Source organism: Lissotriton vulgaris, chromosome 1_1, assembly GCF_964263255.1.
Source record: "Lissotriton vulgaris chromosome 1_1, aLisVul1.2, whole genome shotgun sequence".
Lineage (NCBI taxonomy): Eukaryota > Metazoa > Chordata > Amphibia > Caudata > Salamandridae > Lissotriton > Lissotriton vulgaris.
In genome coordinates this window covers 1,410,569,462-1,410,594,063 of record NC_141685.1, presented here as the reverse complement: position 1 = coordinate 1,410,594,063, position 24,602 = coordinate 1,410,569,462, and the positions used below count along the sequence as shown (strand labels likewise).

Below are 24,602 nucleotides of genomic sequence, written 5' to 3'. Positions count from 1 at the left end.
CACATCAGCTGATGGTTTGCACGCTTCTGCTACTTAATCTTTAAAAATAAAGATGTTGTTCCTGCTCTATTTGGGTTCCAGTATTCTTCAGGTATATATGCTTCTATAAATTCACACATACATATTCATGTTATTCATTAAAAATGTGCCCAAGGAAACTCTAGTGTGGAGGTCTTATGGTGGTAATATTAAGGTAATATTAAGGCTAGGAGATCAATGCAAAATGGCTTCTGCCTGTATCTGCCCGCTTTTTATCATTATACGTGCCGGTGATCGGCTCATATCCTTTCATTTAAGGTAAGCGGGTATGAAAGGTGTTCACCCATTCTACTAGTGGCCATTAACCTCATTTCTCCTGTCCAGCGCCCTTCTCCATTTCTCCGCTCTCCTCTCATCAACGATAATACACACCGACAGCTCTGGGGCTCTGCTGGTAATGGGAGCCTCACCTTTAATTTTCCAACATCCACATACGCCGACCTGTACGCACCAGGCGTGCAACAGATGGCTTAATATTCTCAGAGGGGTGCCACAGACAGCGATCTACAATGAGCATCCACCTCCCACTTCAGAGCAGTCATGCAATCTCACAAAGGTTTGTGGTCTGCGAGAGTCATAAGGCCAATACAGGAGTATTCACAGCTTGCCCATGATATCCAGCAGCATCCCCTCAGGTTCTTCTTTAGTTCCCCTCATGCACCGTTCCGTGGAACCAACCATATAGCCTGTGTCACTTGGGGCCTAATGATTCCTCCGAAGATTAACTAACGAGTCGCCATGCCCATCAGCATCAAGCCCCACCCTCACTAGTAACTTTTCATTGGAGTAGGTCTCCATCACTATGGCAAAACGTAAAGTATTATTAACGTAGAAAATAAAATAAAATGTTACAGCACATTAATTTATCAAATTCAATGTTCGATAAATATCGAAATGAAAAAAATATATTGATTGTTAATATTATTAAAATTTATTTGTTTAACTAATTATATTTAATTTTAATGTTTTATTAAAAGTTGTAAAGTTTTATTTAACATTGTCTTTAATTATATTTAAACAAAAGCAAAATATTTAATTAACAAAAAAATCAATATAACTTTTAACGCTTAATAAAATATATGTACAATTGAAATCTTGTAATTATTTTATTTAACGTTATTTTGCTACAGTGTGCTATATTCACGGCTGCCGAAATTATGTGATTCTGTGGCTGTTACATTTTTCGATAATTATTGATTTGCCACATAATACATCTGTGGGACAATTTGTAGATTTTAACAAAAAATTGTTTCTAGCTCAAACAGATCAAAAGTTATTAAAAACGCAGCAACAAGTCATGCTGTGCAGCGGAAGGCACTTTGCAAAGCTTCACTGTTCACCTTCAGTTGTATATTGCTGTATTTAGGTTAGATGAGTACTAATAAGGTAACAGGGCCGGCCTTAGGCATGTGCAAGCTGTGCACCTGCACAGGGCCGCCAAACCCCAGGGGCCGCCACGCAATCATATACAGGCCTTCCACTTAATGCACTCTGAAACACGGCTATGCGGCGTGCCAGCGGGCACCCCTTGCGAATGTGCGTGCCTCTCTGCATCAGCTCTGCTGCTACACACAGACGTGCCAGCAGCCAGCTGGCTCAGTAAGGTAATAGTTAAATATTTAACACACTGCTCCCCTCTGGAGTCAGAGTGCTACAATGTTGCAAATTGCCCCAGCCGCTGCGCGCCTTTCAGACACTGTCGTGTAGTTGTATGTGCAACTACAGATAATGACAGGACACCAAATGAGGTTAGATGAATTCTTTATTTCTTTCTTGTGTCAGCGCAGGTCGGCACGTCTGTCCTCGTCCTCAGTCTGTGGTCGTCCGTCCACTTCCTGTCCCCTACAGGATGTCGTGTCCAGTGACCTGGTCACTGCCCTGTGACCCACAGGGTCCTAGTGCCCGATTTCAGTGGTCACTACATCTCCCCCCCCTGTCACAAACAAATGTCTTTGTCACATGCGCAACCTCTTGGTACATCATCCACATAGTGATGGGGAAAAGAGAAACAAAAGGGGAAAGAGAGAGAGAGAGAGAGAGAGAGAGAGAGAGAGAGAGAGAGAGAGAGAGAGAGAGAGAGAGAGAGAGAGAGAGAGAGAGAGAGAGAGAGAGAGAGAGAGAGAGAGAGAGAGAGAGAGAGAGAGAGAGAGAGAGAGAGAGAGAGAGAGAGAGAGAGATTCTTTATATTTCTTCTACTAGTCTTCTTGGCTTCCTGCACACTCTGCTTGGTCTTTGATCTCTGTTGCGCTCTTGTCCTCTGTTATCCACTTTCAGTGATATTGTCTCTCTGCTAGTTCCTTGCTCTCTTTCTTCCACCTTTGGTGATGTTGTCACTGGTTCTTCCTCTTTCACTTTGAGTTCCTTGAAGTGAGAACTATTTCTTGTTATTCTTTGATGTTCTGATGCTGCAGTCACCATTGTTCCTTTTACATTTGTCACAACTAGCGGATCTTTTGAAAATGGGCTGTCTGACTTCCGTTGTTGTTTCTGTCTCACTACCACCAGATCTCCTTCATTTATCTGGTGTTCAGATGCATTCCTCCTTTTGTCAGCATATTCTTTCATTTTTTTTCTTTGCTTGGTGATCTTTTTCTGCAATGTCGCTTCTATTCGTGCTTGCTTTTGCATCTATCTGAGGCAGTCTTGTTTTGCTTGATCTTCCAAACACCAGTTCCGCTGGGCATCTGCCAGTAGAACTGTGAGGTGTGTTTCTATAGTCTCTAAGCACTTGACAGAGGGCTTGTCCAGTTGATATCTGTGTCAATTTTGCTCGCTGGATGAACTGTTCTGCCATCCCATTGGCCTGGGGCCACAGGGGAGTTTTTTTCCGATGATTGATCCCCAAGTATTCCATGAATCTACGGAATTCCTCTCCAGAAAATGGAGGGCCATTGTCTGTTTTTAGTGTTTCTGGTGAGCCCCAAGCGGCAAATATGTCATCCAGCGCTGGTAGTGTAGCGCTTGCTGATGTCGATGATACTTCTTTTACTATTGGAAATCTTGAAAATTCGTCGATGACCACTAGCAGGTACTTCCCAGTCTCTAATGGTCCATAGAAATCTGCTGCCAACTCTGTCCATACTGCTGGTGGCAGTTCAGACATCTTCAATGGTGCTGGTTTGGCAGATGGTCCTGTCACTTGACAGATATGACAGTGTGATACTTCTTCTTCCACCATGTTGTCCAGTCCTGGGAACCATACTTTTTCTCTCAACATCTTCTTTGTCGCTACAATGCCTCGATGTGATTCATGGGCTAATTCAACTGTTTTCTTTCGCAGGCGATGCGGTATTACAATTCTTGAGCCTCTCATCAGAATTCCTGTTTCTGTTTCGGACAGCTCTTCACCAATCTTTTTGAAGGCTAGCAGTTCTTCTTTTATGACCCCTTCTCCCACAGAGCTGTTGCTGTTAATGTGTCTCCATCTCTGCTGCCGCACTACTGTCCCGATTGCTTTCATTGTTGGATCTCTTTTTGTTTCTTGCTCTAGGTCTGCACTTGTTATTGATGCTGGAGTGTTCTGTTTTAGAATGAAATTTAGATATTCTTCTGCCATGGTGGTGCCACCTTTTTGATGAGGAAGCGGGTGTCGTGACATATAATCCGCTGGGTTTTGGTCTTTTCCTGGCTTGTGGATGATCTTGAAGTTGTAGTCCATCAGTCTGATCCCCCATCTTTCAATTCTTGGTGGTATTTTGGCATTCGGGTTTCCGTATATGGTCACTAGCGCTTGGTGGTCTGTCACTATCGTGAAAGGCTTTCCATATATGAACATGTGATAGTGCTCGCATGCCCATACTACTGCCAAACTCTCCTTTTCTGGTTGAGAATATGCTTTCTCAATGTCCGACAGACTCTTACTTCCGTATGCTACTATCTGTCGAGGTGAGTCTTTTCCAGGCTTGTGTTGTGCCAGTATTGCGCCAAGACCTACCCGGCTGGCGTCTACTGTCAACTCGGTGCATAAGTTCGGGTCAAAATATGCCAGGTGGTCTACTGCCGTTACTGACGCCCTTATTTCTTCGAACGCCTTGCGGCATTCAATGGTCCATTCAAATGTTTGGCCCTGTTTCGTTAGTTCTCGCAGGGGGGTGCTCACCGTCGCAAAGTCCTTTATGTATCGCGCACAATAGCTGGCGAGGCCGAGGAATGAGCGCACTTCAGCGACATCTTTTGGTTCTTTTGCCTTTTCGAGGGTGTCTACTTTACTGCGATCTGGTCTCATCTCTTTCTTCGAAAAGATGTGTCCGAAGAACAGTAGTTCTTCTCTTCCCAGTTCACATTTCTTCTCATTCACTGTCAGGCCCACTTCTACCAGCTGTGAGCATACGTCCCTCAATGCTTTATCATGTTCTTCATCCGATTTGCCAAATACCAAGATATAATCGCTGTAGTTGTATGTGCAACTACAGATAATGACAGGACACCAAATGAGGTTAGATGAATTCTTTATTTCTTTCTTGTGTCAGCGCAGGTCGGCACGTCTGTCCTCGTCCTCAGTCTGTGGTCGTCCGTCCACTTCCTGTCCCCTACAGGATGTCGTGTCCAGTGACCTGGTCACTGCCCTGTGACCCACAGGGTCCTAGTGCCCTACGTCAGTGGTCACTACAGACACCACTCTCTCACTCACTGCCAATTATCGGTCCGAGACAGAGGGGGGAGGCAACGCTGCTCTCAGCAGTGAGTGCCCAGCCTTCTGTTCTACAGTCTCCCCAAAAAACTGGACACACTTTCCTCTTTTTTATCTCCCCTTGCGACGTCACATCCTGCTGACAGGGTGCGCGCTGGGAGATAAATTGGAGGTGGAGGCCAGCTGCTCAATGGTTAACGGGCAGCGCAAAATCGTGGGGCTCGGCTGCCTTGAAACACCGCTGAACGCACCTTCTGCACTGCTGGGCCGTCTGCGCTGTGGGGGCAGAATAAAGTCATGGATGCCGACTGCAGGGAATAGTAATTTCCAAACCGGAAGGTTGGCCGGGCCGAGTGAGAGTGCTGCAGGCAGCCCGTGACATCACATCATTGAGTAACACACCGATTGCAGTGGGGGGATACAAGCAATCGGCAGAGTCGTGGATATTTCTCTTCGCAGCTCAACTGTCTGGTTGCTGGTCCTCTAAGCAGGATCAATGGGCCCTGCTTCCCCCTGCCGTTAATTATCTAACTGCACAAGTGGCAGCTGCACACTGTCACAGAAACATCAAGATAAAGAGCAGGACCAGATCGGAGAGTCTGCCCCCTCCCCGGTTCCACTCTCAGAGTCAATGGCAGAATGTGTGCTTCCCTCGACCCCTCCAACGTTGGCTGATGCCGACCCGCCGTTGTGAGCCTGCTGCCGCCCTTAATCACTACAGAGAATACTGTCCGCCAGTGCACTTTCGTCCTGCTGCTCTGTGCAGAATGCGTAGTGTGACTGTGGTATATTCATGATCCCGCCGTATTAGGGGTCAGTGACTCGGGCCTGCAGCTGTGAGATCATGTACCAGCCAGCCTGCCTCAAATCCAAGTAAGGAAGTGCAAAATTAAACATCTTATAACATGTGAACTTGTAAAACGACCAGTGCTCTTAATAAAATGTAACGTTTGTCAGAGCAGAAGAAATTAAGAGGAACACCTGCTCAAAATTTCGGTAGTGAAGTCTGCGCCTCGGATACATTCTGAATCCCAGCGACTGATGATGTGTGCTTTCAAGTGATGAGACCCAATCTGGAAAACAGTCCTCATCACCTTCTTTTCTTTTTTCCCCCCTTTATAGCAGTCATTATGTTATTCTCTGTACTTGAGGTGAGCAAGTGGCAGGCACCTTGCGCCGGTTTTGCAACGCATAATCTGACCCTACTACAATAACTCCCTTTGCTGAAATTTAGAGAAACCTTCTTTTGTTTGCAGTGGTGTGGAGCGCACTGTCAATGAGTGGTGCATATCTGAATCCTCGTTTTGGTTAACAGTATGGTCAGCTTAGAAGGGCACTAGGTGCTTCAGTTTCTGGTTATTTCCAACAGTTTAAACATCTTCTTAGAGAGTCTTGTTGCTCAAATGGGCGCAATTGCTGTTATTTATATGTTTTCCTAGTCTTCCTTGCTTGATTTTGCTTGCGAAAAAGTGTTACTCTTAGTCATTGAAATGTCACTCATAATTTCACTGGAATTATGAAAGTGTCACACATAGCAATCTGAAACCTTGGCAGCTATGTGTATATCCTTAATATAATCTGGGTCTGCTGGCTCAGTGGACTAAAGCAGCCACTGCAGGGGCCTGTGTTCGACCTCATGGTCACAGGTTCAAATCCCGGCGGGTCCACTCAGCCTTTCATCCATCTGAGGTCGCTAAAATGAGTACCATTGAGTTGGGTAACAATAAACATCTGTTATTCAGCGCCAGGACGCCTACGGGTAATCGTGCGCTTTACAAATACACATGTTATGTTGTTATGTTATGTTATAATAATCCTCTGAGAATGGATACCTATTTGCATGGCGGCCCATGGTAGGGATTTGGCGGCCTCCGGCTTTGTTCCACTTCCAAACACCCTGACCCCCACTTCTTCACTGGCCTCCGCAACTGCGTTCCTTCTGGTTCCTGATTGGCTTCTTTTTTTCCCTACCCACTGCTGGCCATGTCATGTGTCACAATACCCTCCTCCTCCTAAATTTTATAGTTCTGAGACGAATTTGGAATGGTAGGAACACCTGCAGGTACTGGTCATCTGACACCTTTTCTGGACGTTTTATTAACACACCTTCCTGAGCTCCGGGGGGCTCCGCCCCACCTGGACCCCCTCTTCTGGGGCCCCCTACCTACGCTCCCTGCACAGGGCCACCATGAGCCTAGAGCCGCCCCCGAAGGTAAAATCTTTCTCCAGACCGTGTTAACGTTTATAAAAATGACAAAACAATACACTGATATTATCACAAAAGGAGCCGCATTATGGTGCATGATTTTCATTTTCTTGCCTCATGATTTGATAATCCCCTGCCCCCATAATTCCAGTGGCCCTGGTTATATTCAGTGCCTACCTTCATTATTTGTTTGGGCAGTGTGTTGCAGTACCTGTGAGTGGCCATGTGTGTTACTGGACCTACTCCAAGGCCTAGCCTGGGGTGCAGTTATTACTGTTTTCGGTCATTTTTGGCTGTAGAAACCTTAGAAGAGCAGTTTGCGAATAGCAACGGGCTTGCAGGTAGATGCATCAAGCATTTTTGCGAGCACAAACGGTGCAAATCGCAAAATTCAGCTGTTTGCGCCTGTAAAAATGACACTTATGATGCATCAAGGGTTCATGCACTCGCAATTTAAGAATTCGCAAATAATTGCGAGTTCTCAAATTGCGATTGCATTTAAGGAATCGTAATTTGCGATTCCTTAAATGCAATGCATGAACCATTCCAAGATTGCGAATTCGCAATCTAGGGTCGCTATTTACAGCGAATCCAAACTACGTGGTAAAAAGCAAAAACTTAGAAATATGCACTTTAGAGCAATTTTCTAAGTTGTATATTACACACACACATGTCCTTGCGACATGTGTGTGCGCAACACCAGTGAACATTACCATTTCAGGGGTGCAACAGGGTGTCCTTTGGACACCCTGGCACCCTTGAAATTGCGGCACATTTGCGATTCGCTAATTCCTAATCGCAAATAAGGAATGGCTTTCCCATTCATTCCTATGGGCCTTTAGGCTGCCCATAGGAATGAATGGGAAAGCCATTCCTTATTTGCGATTAGCAATTAGCGAATCGCAAATAAGGAATCAGTAGGAATCGCAAATAACATTGCGATTCCTACATGCATCCCGTTTTGCGAGTCTTTAATAGCGAATCCTTAAAATTCGCTATTAAGGACTCGCAAAATATAACTTTGATGCATCTGGGGGTTACTCTTTTGTGGGTGGGTATTTGCATGCCAGCACCAAACTAATCCCTAAGACCCTCCTTACCACTTTCGAACCCAATGCCATTTAGTAGTAAGTATTCTCCATTTTCAGCTCCTCCCCAGGCAGAGGTGGAGGTTTCCGCATGTCATTTTGCGAATAGTTTTACTATGGATAGAACATGCTTCAGGTGCAGGTTTATTACAAGATTTAGTGGGTCGCAGGAGACTAACGAGAACTGGGTCCCGTCTCTGGTTTTATGGTGACAGCTCTTGGTGGTTAAGGCTACTTATATTTATTTATATTTATAAAAGCACTTATAAAACGCGAACGAAGGCCCTTGGGCATCTCGGCGCTGAAGTTACTGCAGTGTTTAACCAACAAGAGGGGCTGCCTTACAAAAATACATCGCAAAGCTCCTTAAGCCTGACATATGAACAGATTTAGCAGTAGCAGCGCGGGCTCCTGAAATAGACGGGTCTGGGCCAAACAGCCCCAGCTGCTTCGCCTAGAGACCGGCCCTGTGCAGGAGTACCCGTGGTAACCCTTGAAAAATGTCTGCACTACAAAGCAAGTTGAAAGAGGTTTCCTCACCTCACCAGCTGCGTTCCACTAGCTAAAATTTCTACTTGCATCAAACCACATTCTGAGTTAGGGTTCATCAGTGTTTCCCAAAGTTGTGAAATAGACTATAAACAGAATCACTAGGATACAAATTTAAATAATGCACCACCACCTTCTCTTGCTGAGGATGAAGTACCCATCTTATGCCGAAATTCCAGGAAAACACACAAGAAGCACCTTCTTTTTTCCAGATGCTCTGTAAAGCCATGCCTGAATGAAGTTTGGACAGCAGCAGCGCATTTATAGTCAAAGTTACCTAATTTCTATTATTGGGCACGTGGTTAACAGGTTCGCTTCACATAACTTACCTTTTATCTATTTATCAATAGAATGTCTTGCATTTTGTTTCTGAAATAAACGTGCTAGCCAAACAATAATTCCGTTTTTTTAGGTCTCGCCTTTTCCATTCAGAAGGAATGGGAAATGGCGAGAATTCAAGTGCTCAAAATACTCGTGAAACCATGGGGTTTTTCGTGCGGTTTTCTTCGAGTTCACGTGGCCACAGGCACGCGCTTTTGGGCCATAAACTTTCACGGCCATCTGTTCCCCAGCTCCAGCACCTCCCCTCTCTCTCCCCGCACACAGCCTTACTTGCATTTCTCCTCCCCCTCCCCAGCCAGCTTCCCCCAGGCCGTGTTCCCTCCCACCTTTCCTCCTCTCTGTCCCTTCTTTTTTCGTGATGTTCTCCACTAGCATTTTACCTCTTTGCTCCATTTCTTGTTTTGCCAATGCTTGTTACATTTTTGATCGATTCCTGACTTCTTTTACGATAACTGATACGAGCAAGGCTACTTTTAGTTAATGCTCGCCCTATTGCAACGTGATAGAGAGTGTTCCCAGCTGGATCTACACCACACACTTCATGCCCTTGATAAAAAGCTAATATTTGCAGGCTGTTTCCCTTAAATACTGTATGTTTACTAAACATGTATGTAATGTGATAACTTGAATGTAAAGCCATTTTCTCCAGAACAGCGTCAAACTGTCATTGGCATTGCAGCGACGTGCAGGCCTTTCAAATGACATTAAGACAGGTTTGTACTTTAGTTGCGCGGTCAACCGTCCTGGGGCGGTTGGGCGGTGGGCTTCTCGTTAGATGCAGCATTGGAACCCGCATCCAGGGAGAGGCGCGTAGCAGCCGCTTGACGCACGGCTGACCCCTAGTGGCCGTATCATCCTGTACTCAGTTTACAAGAAAAAACATTTTATGTTCACCTACTCCAGGAAGCTGGCGTCCAATAAACTTTCTCAACGGCACCAAAAGGTTGCTTTTAATCGTCGGTAGAAACAGGTGACGCATCACTTGTTGCTTGTCCGTCAATTAAACTCTCTGCCTTCCTGATGTGCTCTGACTGCTAGGTACTGTCAGCGACAGTCCCATCGAATGCTCTGGTCATTACTGTGTTTACTGTTGACTTCCGCAAGCTGTCAACAAAAAGTGCAGCAGGCCTCATAAACAGACCTTTATTTTCATGGAAATGTTTCAGACCAATTTAGGGATTATGTGTCATGTGTAGGGTGTGTGTGCCTTATATGAAGCCACGTCTGCTTATTACAATGAACGTGTTTCACCTGGAACTTGTATGAATCTATTATGACTCAAGTCACTACTGAGATTGGTGATGTAAGCTTAATTGTTTCCACATCTCATTTAGGGATATATACTGTGTGCAATAAAACACACTGGAGCAGATTTACAAGCCTCTAGCGCCACTTTAGCGTCACTTTTAACATGGGCAAAGTGAAGCAAAAGCGGCGCAAAGGGCTTGTAAATCTGCCCCATCGATTTTAATGAACATATAACGTTTGTATTTATATATTTACATTGTTTGCATTATACGAATAATTTATTTGGAGGAATAGATACTGTAATTCTGCCATGACTGAGAGCTGTAAATAACAGCTCTCAGGCACAGCCATATCATGGAGGTGTGCGCTTGCTCATGGCACAGCTCCACGCCCGCTTTCGCATGAATGCACATTGTAGAACACACACATTTTACTCGTAATTTCTCCAAATGACTGCATGAGCTACAGATAAAACGACTCAGAAACAGTGAGCAGTGTTTCTGAGCTGAACTGTCTGCAGCGCTGGACTCGGAGTTAACTGTATGCGCTTTAGGATTTGCTATTTCATAAAAATGGGCAGCTGTGCTCTGTGAGAACGCACGCTTTCATGATACGCCTCTGATGATGCTACTGACCAGTTTATGGTATTCAATTTTCCTATGGCATTGAGTTCAATGAGCCATCATTTGAGTATAGTTTAATGCATAGCAATCGGGATGCTTAGTAAAGCTGGTCAGCTGCGCTTTGATTTAGTGATGAGGCACTGAGAGCACATGAAAAATACAGGTTAATTTTAAGGATGAATGACATTTTAACTCCAACTGGAACATTTTGCAAAGGTTTAACTTCACAAAGCTGTCAAAAATATGAATGCTGACATACCGATTAGGTGCTATTAATGTAAAGTATGTGATTTTATGTGCACTTCTAGGGACGGCCAACCACAACCAGACAGTGGCGCAGCGTCTGTCTCGGGCCGTTGTTGTCCATGTGGGTCCCTGTGCCTGTCTCCTGTCTCCTAGACATGCTGCAGACCGCCGTCCGAGCCCTGGGGCCATGGGTCCTGCTGGGGCCCCTCTGCTCCCTCGGGCCCGGACTCTGCACAGCACGACCTGGACCCCAGGCCCACGTTGCGGTTGTATCTCCCTCCCAGCAGTTTCCTCCCACCACCCGTACCCCATTCACTTTGACCTTTTCTTCTGCCCCTCCTCTTTATTTTATGCAATTTCTGTTTGACAAAAAGAGAGTTTGATATGAGATGAAGCAGAGCAGTAATAACAGTGGGCCACAATCACACATTGCATAAAACACAATTTCCTGCCACTGGGATGCTTTTGTGTTTATTTTGTTTTTTACTGTGCTTAGTTTTTGCTCTTTAGCAGTACGTGGATAGAATATTGTGCCTCTGTTTCTGTACGGCCACTACACATCTTCTGCGCTCCCTAATACCTCGTTGAGTGCAGAGAATTCCTGAGATCAGGGCTTAGCAAATGTGAATACTTAGAAGATAGCTCAAATGTTCCTGCTGGAGAGTTCTGTATGTTCTATGCTCATCATAGGGGGCAGTTATTGTATGAGAGGTTAAAGTTGTTCACGCTTCTGTTGCAGAGGTGTGTGCTTAGCTCACGTATCACAAACAACAGTCCGAGTAGGATAGCTCAGTGGGTTATACTTTGTTCTGTCGCAAGGACTTTGTGTCACCTGCAGCGCATACTCTTGAATTCTGGGAGTCACTGCGTTGATGATGGCAATCTACTCTACTTTACTGTGTCCCAGGGAGTAAGCAGAAAGATGCTGGTCACTCACTCTCCGGGGTGCAATATATTCTGACCTCATTAGCTGGACATTGTCTTTACCACAAATGTGTGGTAATTACCACTGGCTTAGATTAATTAAACGTTCTATCCAAAACTCCTTGTAATCTTTATTGTGAGTCCCTAAGTGCACCGCTATGCCCAGATGCCGGCCCGTGTTCACCGTGCCACTGGAACCACGCTGCACATTGCCGGAGGCCCCAATAGGCACGTGAATCACGTGACCAAACAAGCACGCGCATCAGCCTCCCTCCCTCCCTCCTAATTGCATTTTTTCACGGCCGCCACCACATCAAAGGGCTTCTTCCAGCGTGTGCTCTGCGGCTTCTCCTCCCCTAATTATTCATGGCTGGCCGGCCGTACTTTCAGTTTCCCGGCCGCTCTTGTTAAAAGTAGGAATGCAGGCTTTCTGCCCACCTTTTCTCTAAACCTTCTTTCTTAAGCTCTCGTTGTCTATCTTTATCAGTGTCTGTAAGCTGCTTAAGCTAAATAAGCCACAACTGTGGCTTCGTTGTACATCAACAACCACCAACAGCAACATCTGCTGGCAACTTGATGGCAACCGAGGCTGACAGGGCACGGCCACCCAACAAACCCAACTGCATCCACCGATAAGGCCCCTGAAGCAGTAGTGCTAACCGGTCCGGCAGCAAGAGAATCCAGACAGGGAGAGTGCAGCAGCGACAAAGGGCACCCTCGATGTTTGAGGTGTGCTGCAACAATATTGAATAAGCCCCCCACTCCCACATATAAGGTGCCTGCTTGGGAGAAGAGATGGCACCCACCAAAGGACAAGCTGCACCAGTCCCCCACTGTGAGAGGGGAGTGTGGACAGGCATCACAGAGAGGTGAGAAGAACAGCGCAGTTCCCTGAAAGTAAAAAATTAAGCACATAGACTGGACTGACGCCGCTATGCACACCCCCATTACAGAGCGACTTCCACTCACCATCTGCTGACATCGCGCATCTACCCTGCAGCTACGAGGAGAAGCGCCCACAAGGAAAGGCATGGCCTGCAATAAAAAGAAGGCTGCTGCTGCCCCTGTTTGAAGCGACACCACCAAACGGCATTGACTGGGTGAACTGCGGATGAAAGACAAGTTGCCCTGCCGCCCCAGCATTGAAGGAAGCCCACACCGTCATTGCAGTGCCCCTCCCCCCACAACAGCGACTCCAGCTCAGCATGGCCCGAGGCTCGAGGGAGGACTGCCAATGCCTCATGCACCAGTGTCACTAACAGGCCAAGTAGGTGACTCAGGCCATCAATTGTGCAACAGTAAAGCCCCCCTGCTACCCACCGTGAATAAAAAAATAGCCCGCAGTGACCCTGCCTACCTCCTCGAAATGCCTGCAGCAGCGGGAGCAGTCTCCCCTCTCTGCAAATAAGAGCTCCCAGCCTAGTCTCAGGATTGAGCCAGGACCTGTAAATAGAAGTGCTGTATATTTGACCCAGGTACTAAAAAAAATATATAGAGTTTTCTCTCTCCGTCCCCACACGTTTTCCATTGACTGTTGGCTGCTTCTCTTAAAGATGTGGGGGAGGGCAGACTGAAGTCATTAAGCAAAGAAAACAAGCACTGGCGTTGCCAATAGGTTTCGCATTTGGAAAGTTGGAGCTATTGGTTTTGTAAATGACATTTTATATTTATATATTGTTATTAACAATGCCAATAACGATATATAAATATAAAATGTCATTTACAAAACCAATAGCTCCAACTTTCCTACTGCGAGACCTATTGGCAACGCCAGTGCTTGTTTCATATAGTAAGAATACCTTACAGAAGTGTCCGAGTGCTGTAGATACGAGTAATTATTATTGCCGAAAGCAAGGGTACTCAATGTATAAACGTCAAAAGGATGAAAAGCTGAACAGGTCGTGCCTTGCATCTTTACTGGTAATAGATGTCACTGCAGAAGGTGCACTGCTACACTAAGCTAACTTCCTTGTCCGATTATAGGCTTTCTCTATGCCCCTCCCATCCCCATACCCACAGAAATGCTGCTCTTCCTTTTAGGGGGCAACATGGAAAGTTATGTGCTCAAAACACGTCTATTTCCACAGAGGCTCGAATGTGAGAGACATACATGGGAGTGGCTTAGGTTGCCTGGTTAACTTTACTTTATCCATGATCGGCCACCCCTTACCGGAGTCTTATTTTCATATTTCATGTTTTCAAAAGTGCCGGACTGTCCAACGTTTGGAGAAAACATGTAAACAAAGGTGCAAGCCATTTCTAATTTCTGATGTTCTGAGAATGCCGAATCTCTGTTTTTTATAGGAAAAGGAAGGCAATGTGCAAAGCATGGAAAACGAACACAACAGTGACAACAGTGACAATTGGAGCCTACGCCAAAGAACCCACAGTGTAAGTATAATATCCAGTGTCTGTAGTATTGCATTTGCAAGTGATCGGGGAAACAAATTCCTCTCTTAATCATCATTATCGTGAAGTACAGATGATAACGTTTAATTTTTAGGCTCCTCTTTCTTAAGGTGTTGGGTCTCATGCCATTTAGCCAATCAAGTGTTACTGTCTTCTGTTAAGGTGTGTTAATAGCAGTTAATGACCTCTGATGAAGGTGGTACTCTTTAACCGCATTTATGGGCTTGAACTCAAGGTGAAGACACATAATGACAGAATTGGAGGCAATAAACAAATGTTAATGCCTGGGAGCATCTGGTCAAAAAGATATCTGTGTGAGCCAGTAGAGTTCTTAACATGATGCTTGGCCACATTTAGCTACCCACTCTCAGAAATCTGCACAACTGAGATGTGGCTGCAGATGAGCTCCGGGGTGCTGATGTAGGCATGAAATGCTGAGGTCAAACGTCATCACAGGAGGCCATGGTGAGGAAATATCTGTTATTAGAACATTGGAATGTTGGGAGCTCCATTGAAGACAATGGAGTGCTCCGGGCTTATAATGGCTGGTATAAGCCTGGAGCTCCAACATTCCAATGTTTCTTTGTTCACAGCTCTGGCTGTGAAGAAAGGCTTCAGGGAACCTGAGGGGATTCCAATCCCCTCACGCTCCCAAAAGGCTTTGTTTTTTTTGTTAGAACATTCCACCCTCTAGTGACAGAATGTTCTCATAGCCTTATAGCCCTTCGTAGATGGGCTATACCGCTATTAAAGCCCCTCTCCCCTGTTAAAGGCCCTCGCCTTCGGCTCGGGGCCTTTAACGCTGGAGAGGGCCTTTAATAGCCGGTATAGCCCTCCACGGCGGGCTATAAGGCTATATTAAGTTTAAGAGGCAGCAGCTGAAAGTCACTATCGATTTCAGTGACATGCACAATGGGCCCCATTCACAAAGGTAAATGTGGGCGTAAACACAGGTTATTTAACATCTGTGCAGCAGGATTCTTAGTATCCCGAAAGCATGTAGGATCCTTTTTTATTTGACCGCAGTATTTAATATGCTTGAAGACCACTGAAAAAGGGACCATGTACTTATTGGACCAGTCTACAGGACTATGTCACTACTCGAAAAAAAGTCCTTCTTAGTGACTATGATGTCAGTGGTAGATCCTTTACTGCTAGTAGGCTTATAACCTTGTTGGGTGAGGTGGATTCTGGAGAGGAATGAGGAGACTTTCATGAGGGTCACCCTAGTGGAGACTCTTCAAGAAAAGTATGGCTGTTGTTGAGAGGGTGACAGATGACACTGAGACTGCCTGGGAGGATTGCTCTGACTTCATGTTAAAGATCAAATATTGGAAGGAGGGGAAAGAGTCAATCTCTGTTATCCTGCACTGAAATGAACCTGCAGACCTGCCCTCAAGATCATGACTTATGACGGAGTAGCAGTATATTTAGATATGGCTTTGATATGTATGCGTAGACTAATATTACAAAGAATATAAGGTGTTGGATTGAATGAAAGGTTATTGACGAATAGCACTTATGAATTTAGTATGAGTATTCTTTTAATGAGTAATGTATTTAGCAATTGTAATGATGAGCTCCTAAAGGAGCCCATATTTCTGTTGGTGGGTGGGAAAAGGCTTTGTGTTTGACAAAGGCGTTCATTGTTGTTTATTCGTGCACTGTTTAAGTGTGAGCATAACCAGAGATACTGGAGCACTGTTCGTTCAATGAAATAAAAATTGTTTGTTTCCCATTTTACGGCTATAACTCTGAAGGATAAGGGAAATTAGCAGATTGGGCCTAGGAAGGACTTCAATAAAGTAATCATCAATTATTTTCTGAACGAAAGAATCATTTGGGGTGGTTTTAACTTTTCTGGTAGTGCCTTCCACAATCTGGGAGCATGGAGTGAAATGGTTTGGTGAGCAGATGCAGCTTTTTCACCCTTAGAATTTCCTCAATAGCTTGTCAATTAGGTTCTCATCTCATATAAGCCTCCCGGGCAGTTAATTTGTCAAGCAGATATGATGACTGTAAGTTGGTAGGAGTTTTACATTCAGTGAAGAAAATGTGAAGTTGCCTTTAGTGTCTAGTACTAGTAATTGGAGATTGGTTAGTGATATCCTATTGTTAATTTTGTAGAGTAACTTGACAGATTTGGGTAGACTCTTCAGATTGGTGTCCAAGCTGTCAATGTTAGATTAATAAAGGACCTCTACCATTTGTTTTAATTGATCTCATCATGGGCTAATTTCTTTAGTAAGCAGTTTAGTAGCTGGTGTTCTATGGAGTTGGTTACATTGGGGATATGGTTTTTGCCATTATTTTTTTCGTAGCAAGGCTTGATCCATAGTTCAGGCTTAATTGCTAGGAACTATAGTTGCATCTGTTGGTTTCGTCTCAGCACGGTAGCAGTAGAAGGTCAGTCTTTGCTGAGTTTATATGACCCCCTAGAGCTTCCAGCATTATGCGATTGGTGTCCCTGAGGAATGCTACATGACAGTGTAAGAGTTGGTAAGAGGTGAATCAAGTTAGATATGTACCACTAATCCACTGTTTGGTGGAGAACATGTCTGATAGGGTCTTATTGCGAACAGTATCCTTCAATACCGTACCAATGATCATGATGGATGCAGTCTCCTGCACACAATTTAGACCTAAAACATAATTGATTTGACATAGTAGGCTGGTTTTGGAGATGCATTCTTGTATTTGCTTGACCATTCTTTTCTCTAGTAATTTTCAGGTAATGGTACTTGCATAGTAGGTCTGACATTCAGCACATTTTTCCTGCCCAGAGCTGGTTTCTTTAAGAGGGGAGATTGTGGTCCCATTTTAACCAAAGAGTGCACACCATCCTGATTTATTGTCCTTATTTATTTTCAGGATAACGAGACCTCTTCTCAAGTGATCTGGGAATGCAGATGGTTTGATTAAAGAGATGTTTTTCATGATTGTGTGACGGTCTACCTTCATAAATAAGACCATGAATGAAGATGTTTTCTTGAGATGATCATTGGGTCTGGTCGCCTTATGAACCCTATCTCATGCACCATTATGGAGTTTTTTATGACTTCCCCTTTTGGAGCAAGAAAGAGTTGCTTGAAGTCATAGACTTATCCACAGTATTAAGCCACTGACGAGCTGAAGGCCTTCCTAGTGTCACCACAAAGTTACTTAGCCCATCTAAAATCCAATATTGACCTGTTCAGCTCCCACAGTAAAATCAAAAATATTGCGACAGTTTTCAGAGCAAATTCCCAGCAACAGAGCTACTCCATGTACTAGGACTGACAACACAGTGCAAGGTAACATTTCAGACTAAGATACACAATTGCAGAATACTTAACTCAGAAGTGCTATCCAGAGATCTGGCACCTGATCGCCCATCACGCCTACTCCTCAAATCCAGAAGGCAAATTCTGTAAAGTGAACAAAGATGTGGCCATCTTCGTTTGTGAATAATCTTTGTAGCCACTCAGAAGTTGGTATACAGCAAACCATGGATGAGGGCGCGCCCTTAGGCTACCACCAAACATGATCTTCCTTAAGTCCAGAGATGAAGCCATAAAACTCTTGTTTACCGAAGTCGACATCTATCCTAATTGCACGTCTGAATCTTTGTTATTTTATCCTGGGAAGGTAGCTTACCATTATATTGGGGAGTATTATGGGTAGAAGGGGAACTCATTTTTTCCTCGGGAATTCAATGGACATGCCACTAACTTATTGAGACGTAATTGCTGAATCATAAAATTCAAAAATCATTAAGTAGAATCCTAAATATTGTCAATATATTCTATAAAAAAATGATCCTGTTGTAGGCGCATCAGCTAATAGAGAGTAGTTCCTAGATGTATTGACTGATTTTGTTTTATCTTTTGTAAATAACCTGCATGACTGATTTTAAAGAGTTCCTAATGGGGGGGGGGGGCTTACAAAGAAGGATCTGGGTTAACTAAAGCAGCTAAAATACAGAGGGCCATAATGTATCAACACATTTCCCCATGGACACAGAATGGGCAAAACCCTTTGATACATCTGGCCCAGAGAGTGTGGGAAACAAATAGGTGTGATTCTAATCAGAATGTAAATAATAAAGCAATTAAATGTTGCTATGGGAATAGCTCAAGTGAAAAGCACTCTCACCCACTTCAGAGCAGTAAACAACAAATTATAGGGATCGTTATACATGAAGATCCGGAATCCTCAGAACATTCTAAACTTGGGTTCTTGAAAAGTTTCGAAAGATTTTAGTGAAATCCCTTTTGTTCTGGGTTAGACATTCCAAACAAAGAACAAGAGCTGTGAAACATACTTTAAAATTACCATAATTTCTAATGAAAAATAAAAGAAGTACTTAAAACCGCAATACCCTCTGGGTCTGTGGCAAAAGGCTGCACTACAGAACATATTAGAAAGAAAGAGATTCTTCTAATTCCTTGTTCAACTCAAATCAATTATTTTGTAATAATAGAAGAATGGGTGCAAAAAAGTTCACAGACGTATCCTTAATGCCCTTGCTGAAAACTCTTCTTCATTATGCAAACTTTTGACCAGTGATAAAACTACCAGGTGCAGTGAAAATAACATACCCAATAATTGTGAAAAGCTGCAGGAAGGTCATGACAGAGAGGACGTGTTAAATTTACATCAATTGGGTTTTAACCCTGTGTTTTACAGATGTTGTCAAGATGGTTGCCGGACAGGAGCAACTGCATCAATCTAGGTCCTCATACAGTCAGGCAGAAAAACATCTTAAGCCATCCCTGGCACTACCAACTTACTGAGATAAGAACACCATATTTATTACTCAATAGTCTTTAGGTGAGTGAGGAATTTATACACCATCACCATACATAGGATATGGTACCAAATCTCCTACACATCTCCAACTCTCGCCACTTATGCTCGACTTTTAAAAAAATACGTAGATGCTGCCAAAAGACCCTTTGGATGGAAAGAAACCATAATTTACACGTCAGCTACCTCCCCAATATCTCATCGCATTGGAGGAAATATCTTTCAAGACATACACCGACTCTGACATTGACATATACTGATCAGTAGGCAGTTTGCTGGGATGAAGTCCACACTCAGGCTGGACTGATTTTAAACCAGTTATGGTCCTGGTCTGCGGCATGCAAATGTGTGCACTTAGCCAACTCTACCCACTGGTGGAGAAGGAAGAGTTTGAGAAGATCACACAGAGTCCAAACTTTACCTTTATGAACAAGGCCCTGTGTCAGTATCAGCAGTATCTTCAGATGCAGGGTTCAGATACTGCAGAACAGTTTTAATATTGTACAACAATGCAGTACACTAAATTATATCAGTGCATTTATTTGAAAAGATATGTTTTTAAAGATGAACTTGGAAAAATTCATGCCCTTTATCCTACTGCTCTGACGACAATGCCCTTAGTGATCCACAAATCAAGTAGTTTGTCGTATGTACCCTGTATGTGGCCTGGGTTGTAAATACATATGGAAAAACATTCAAATCTATTAAAACATATGCAGGAAAGGTTTTGCATAGCACATATTTTGAATCTTTGTATTTCAAGGGGTTTTGAAATGTAACGATGAAGGAAAAGGAGGCATGGTGAAATCAGGTAATTGCCTAAATTCACACAATTTGAGAGGAATTGATACCTGGTTATACGCAGGCATCGCCGACGCCTCTGCTGGCTTCAGAGGACACACCACCACGGATGCAGCTCACAGGCTCCGGGTCATCAGCAGTGCGGGGGGTGCACTGGCACTGGGACCCAGGGACATGAAGGGCCCACTTTACCGAAATGTGTGACTGTTTTTTATTACCAAACAAGAGGATGGGGGGCAACTTCCTTGTTTTCATTAGGGCAGTTGGTACAACTGCTACACTACTGGCCAGGAGTGCAGATGTATAAAGCCTGAATCAGAAAAAGAATTGCCTCATTTTGAAATGGAGATTTCTTAGTAACTGGGCCCGCTTGTAGGAGCTCATTCAACACTTAATACAGCATGTGGGGAACTAATATTTCAACACTGTGCTGTGGTGTGGGGATTCATCATTTCAACATTGATGCAGAATATGAGGACACATAATGGACTGTATTTTTGTAAATATTGGTGCAGTTTCTTTACAGTAGCTTTTTTTTTGTTGCTTCTTCGATGATCTTTAATAAGGGCCCCGGGACAACCGATATCCCATTGTCCTAGCCCTGTTGCCTGCCAGCGCATTATGTAAGAGATTCTGCCTGGGCAGCTGGGTGCAAGCACTGCAGAAAGGAAGCACGTCACTTCAGTTCCATCACCTCACAGGCTGACACTGGCTGTGTCTCCTATTTTATTTCTGCTTCAGGATTGGCCCAAGGTTGGCAGGGCAGAGTCTGGCTGGCAGCATGTGAGTGAGGGCTACAGCTTCCTCCTAAACCCCACATGCCCCACCCAGCCCTCAAGGCCCATACATGCCTACAAGTGGCTCCTCCTAGAGCATATGTACTGCATAGTGTAGCCTCCCACCTACCAGCACAGCGTCGTTTTGAGGTAAAATCCATTATTTTAGATGTAGTCTGAATCCACAGTATTGTGTCCTGTCAGGCATGACTGGGAGCGACAAGCCAGGCCAAGGGTCGCAAACAAAGTGGTACGGGTCGCAACAGGTTGCCTCAGGGTTGCATTCCCCAATTGTCTATATAATACACATGGCAATAAAGTCCTGTCTTCCAAGATACCTGAAAGAAAAACGACACACCTCTGTGGGTCAAAGAGAAACGAGAGGAATAAAGGAGCCATCGCTGGAGATTCCTCCAACAAAGAAGAGAAAAAATATTGAAACAGACCATTTTGGGTCTAGCACTCAAACTCTGGAGCCATTTTCCTGAAGGCATAAGAACACTCCCTAACCCCTTTGCCTTCCTCTAAGACCTCAAATCAAACCTTTTCAGACTAATTTTCCATGGCTCCAATTTAACTAATCAGTTACTAAACCTGGAAATAGTAACTGATATATAAGAATGTATCTGATGTTAGTCAGTAACTATACATGTATACACCCCCTTGCACCAGTGGCTTTGGCCATATAATATTAATATTAATAACAGCAACAATAACAATACATATAATAATATTTAGTTATTATTTTAATTACGTTATGAAATGAATCAATAACAATTATAGTAACAACAGCAATAATCATCATCAAAATACAGTGTGTGTCTCATCACCTGTGTCTAGCATCTCTTAATGTCTGGGAAGGGTAGTAGTTCCCTATAGCGAGCCCCATCACATAAAGGTTTGCCAGGGTAGATTCGAGTAACCGTGAAGATGCCTTTAGATGTGGTGTTCAGTTAAATGTGGCTGTATGGAACTATTTGTACTTCCCGATGGGGATACACATGTCTATAAATTGAACATTTACTGAGTTTTATGATTTGAGTTGCGGCATTAAATGAGTGTCTGTGTACTCTGCTGTGTTCACATGTAGTACCGGGTTTTACCAGTCTGATGTAGCGTAAATCAAGCAAAGTAATCAATGAAAGTGCAGTGCTGGGGAAAGTGAGAACACACATTTCCTCTCATGGGTATCTTGGATTAGTTAGGCGCTAGGCCAGACTTCAAGCCGATGGAAATAAACAAATTGCCACCTGCAAACGGGAACTCAAACCAAATTCACAATGCTGTAAAAGTCTTTGATACTAAACCTAAATACTTCTCAAGGGTATGATGGCTCCAGTGCTTTTTAATGTTTCCATTCAATCTGCTTTCTTTGCCATGTCCTTATTGGTATGCCTTCCAAGTATGCAAGCTCTTCTAAGTGTGTACTATAAAACAAAAGTTATGTTGATGAACCTTGGGACAGAAGGAACTTGTGAAAGTTGCAGGAACACAGGTAGGCATTTCCCGGGCAGAAGCAGCTGCGTAAATCTGATATGGTAGTAACAGGACATAAACCACTCGGTCTCATGTCAACATAAAACAAAATAACCACTTTTCTGCCATTACAGTTGGTTGATAATTATGTTATTAAAAATGATGTTACTGTATCAATTGTCAAGTCTGTACTAGTGTGATATAAACATGTATCTGTTTTAAATCTTGTTAAACTGTCTTAATTGTTATGAAAGATGCAATAATAAACACTAAAGATCCATTTTTCTATTGTTGTAGGTTCTCGTTGGAACAACATTCTGAAACTTCGACTCCCATAGTTCTTCTGAATTCCAGACACACGTCTACCTGCCAGATTTTGTTCACCCTTATGCTTGTAAAGATGAACCTAATTGGCTAGCTGGTGATTCTCACTATGCAGGATCTTGGCTTTTGCAATGTGAATTTTTTTTAAAAGTTAATATGGTTTTACTGCATCGCTAATGGGTACTCAGTGAGAAGAGGTAGTTATGTAGACTAAATCTGTCTGTAATACGACTATTCTATTTATTCCTCACTGTTTTTTGTAGAAAAAAAGAAACTGTGGAAACATAGCATTTATTTTATACTGTTGTTGAATCTGAGGAAAATGGCTTTAACCATCAACCCCCACCCCAAAATGCAGATGCACTGCAGACAGATATCCTCCAGGGAGCCCAAGAGTTCCAGACAAGTCTGATCCCCCCTTATTGAATCATCTGAAAGGGGAGTCTAGCATTTAGGGTCTGTTACACTGGGATGCATGATATTAGGAGATGAAAAAAATCTTCCCCTCATTACAAAAGGTGCCACCATTCTGTGGTGAATTGTATTTCTGGTAACAATACAAAAATAATAATTTGCACAAAGGACTTTTGTTTGTTGCAGTGTTGCTATAGTAGTAAAATTCAGTTAAGGTGGAGAGCAGAAAAAACACTTTCTTTTTTCCTCAAATACATTTCTGTTCACTTACATTATCAATAATGAGAATCTGCCTGTGCATGCAATAATGATATAACAACAGGTGGGGTGGGCATAGGCAGCCAGGCATTCCTGTGTAGCATAATAGTATGTGTGTACAATGCTTCCCTGGGAGCAAAGAAATCAATTAATTTGAGAAGTAACTGCCAATGCAATAAAACCTCCCAAAACACATATTTCTGTATCAAGAATTTTGGAAAATGAATACAGGTGTATTATATTTATACAATAGATTAGAATAGGACCAGTAGGTGCTCCATCTGAGGGCGCATTGCAGGTGATTAGTAAGATAATATTCATAATTAATGACTGGCATTTCATGTGTTTTTACTGTTACAATTGCAGTTCAGTGAGAGGACTTGACATTGTAGCTTTCGTATCGCTTCTCCTGTCTCAGACTGGGGCTCAGTGGGAGGAGACAGAATTTTAAAGATTTGTTTTGGCCCCCTGCCCACAGTAGGACTGTTTGTTGATTGTATGCTTATAGATACATGTCTGTTTTTTTTTACTTTTCATTGTTGACCTCAATGCATACACAAATGGTACATTGTTTGTAGAAATGTTCACCTACCTGTTTGTAAACACTACATCCGTTTGCTAATTTATCCCATTTTCTAGGGAGCTGTGCACTCATTCACATGATGATGGAGAAACTGAACTACAATTGTTTTGTAGATCTCATTGTCTTCTTCAACAACCAAATTTCATCAGTTTTGAATAAAAAAAGAACAATTAGACCTCTGAAAATTAAAACCTTTTGGGATAAAGTGGTTTACCACAGTCTGTCAAAACATGTAATTGCCTGGATTATCTCAACTGGTTTGATGGTAATTCCTCCCTTCCTAAACTTGTAATCCTGTGACAGGGCAACACTGGTACAAAGGTGTAATATGTAACCATTGTGATCCAGAATCAAGCACTTCAAGGTTTTGCCCAAAAGACGGAAAGGCGAGAAGAGGATATTGAATGTCATTCATTTCCCTTTTGTCATAATTAGTGGCTAGAACAAGTCACCAGAGGGGCACTTGTGGAAAGGGTAGAGAAGGAGGAACCAGGTCAGATTATTAAGTAAGATATTAAGTTACTAAATATATGTGTGATGTTTTTCAATAAAGCAGTCTGTACATAGTTGGAGTTCTTGTTTTGTAGATTGGGGAATTAAACATTTGCTGAAGACAACTCAGAAAACACCTCCAAGTGCAGTGTGCTTTCTGCTAACACAACGTAAAGGAAGTAGTTTTTTTACTGTGACAGGCTCAGCTTGGACTCAGCATGTACTAAAGTGGATTAATCTGCAACCTTATGTGATTCAAATTAATTCCAGAATGTCTAGCTTGCCTTTAGAAAATGTGAGCGTTTCTCCCCGCTGGCCAGGGCGTGAACCTCCCTTAACACCCATTACTGGGACTGTTAGCCCCTTGTTAAGAACTACCCCTCAGT

At 43.4% G+C, this 24,602-nt stretch overlaps 1 protein-coding gene across 2 annotated transcripts in view; it reads left to right on the top strand.

Annotated features, from left to right (window-relative positions):
* LOC147750611 (chloride anion exchanger-like) overlaps window positions 1-24,350 on the top strand; it is a 334,851-nt gene extending 310,501 nt beyond the window's left edge. For both annotated transcript variants that reach the window (XM_086967201.1, XM_086967202.1), the window contains exons 20-21: window positions 14,200-14,286; window positions 22,443-24,350. In XM_086967201.1, coding sequence (XP_086823327.1) covers window positions 14,200-14,286; window positions 22,443-22,466 — 111 coding nt within the window. In that variant the 3' untranslated portion in view covers window positions 22,467-24,350. The remainder of the gene's footprint in view (window positions 1-14,199; window positions 14,287-22,442) is intronic.
* The last annotated feature ends 252 nt before the right edge of the window (window positions 24,351-24,602 follow it).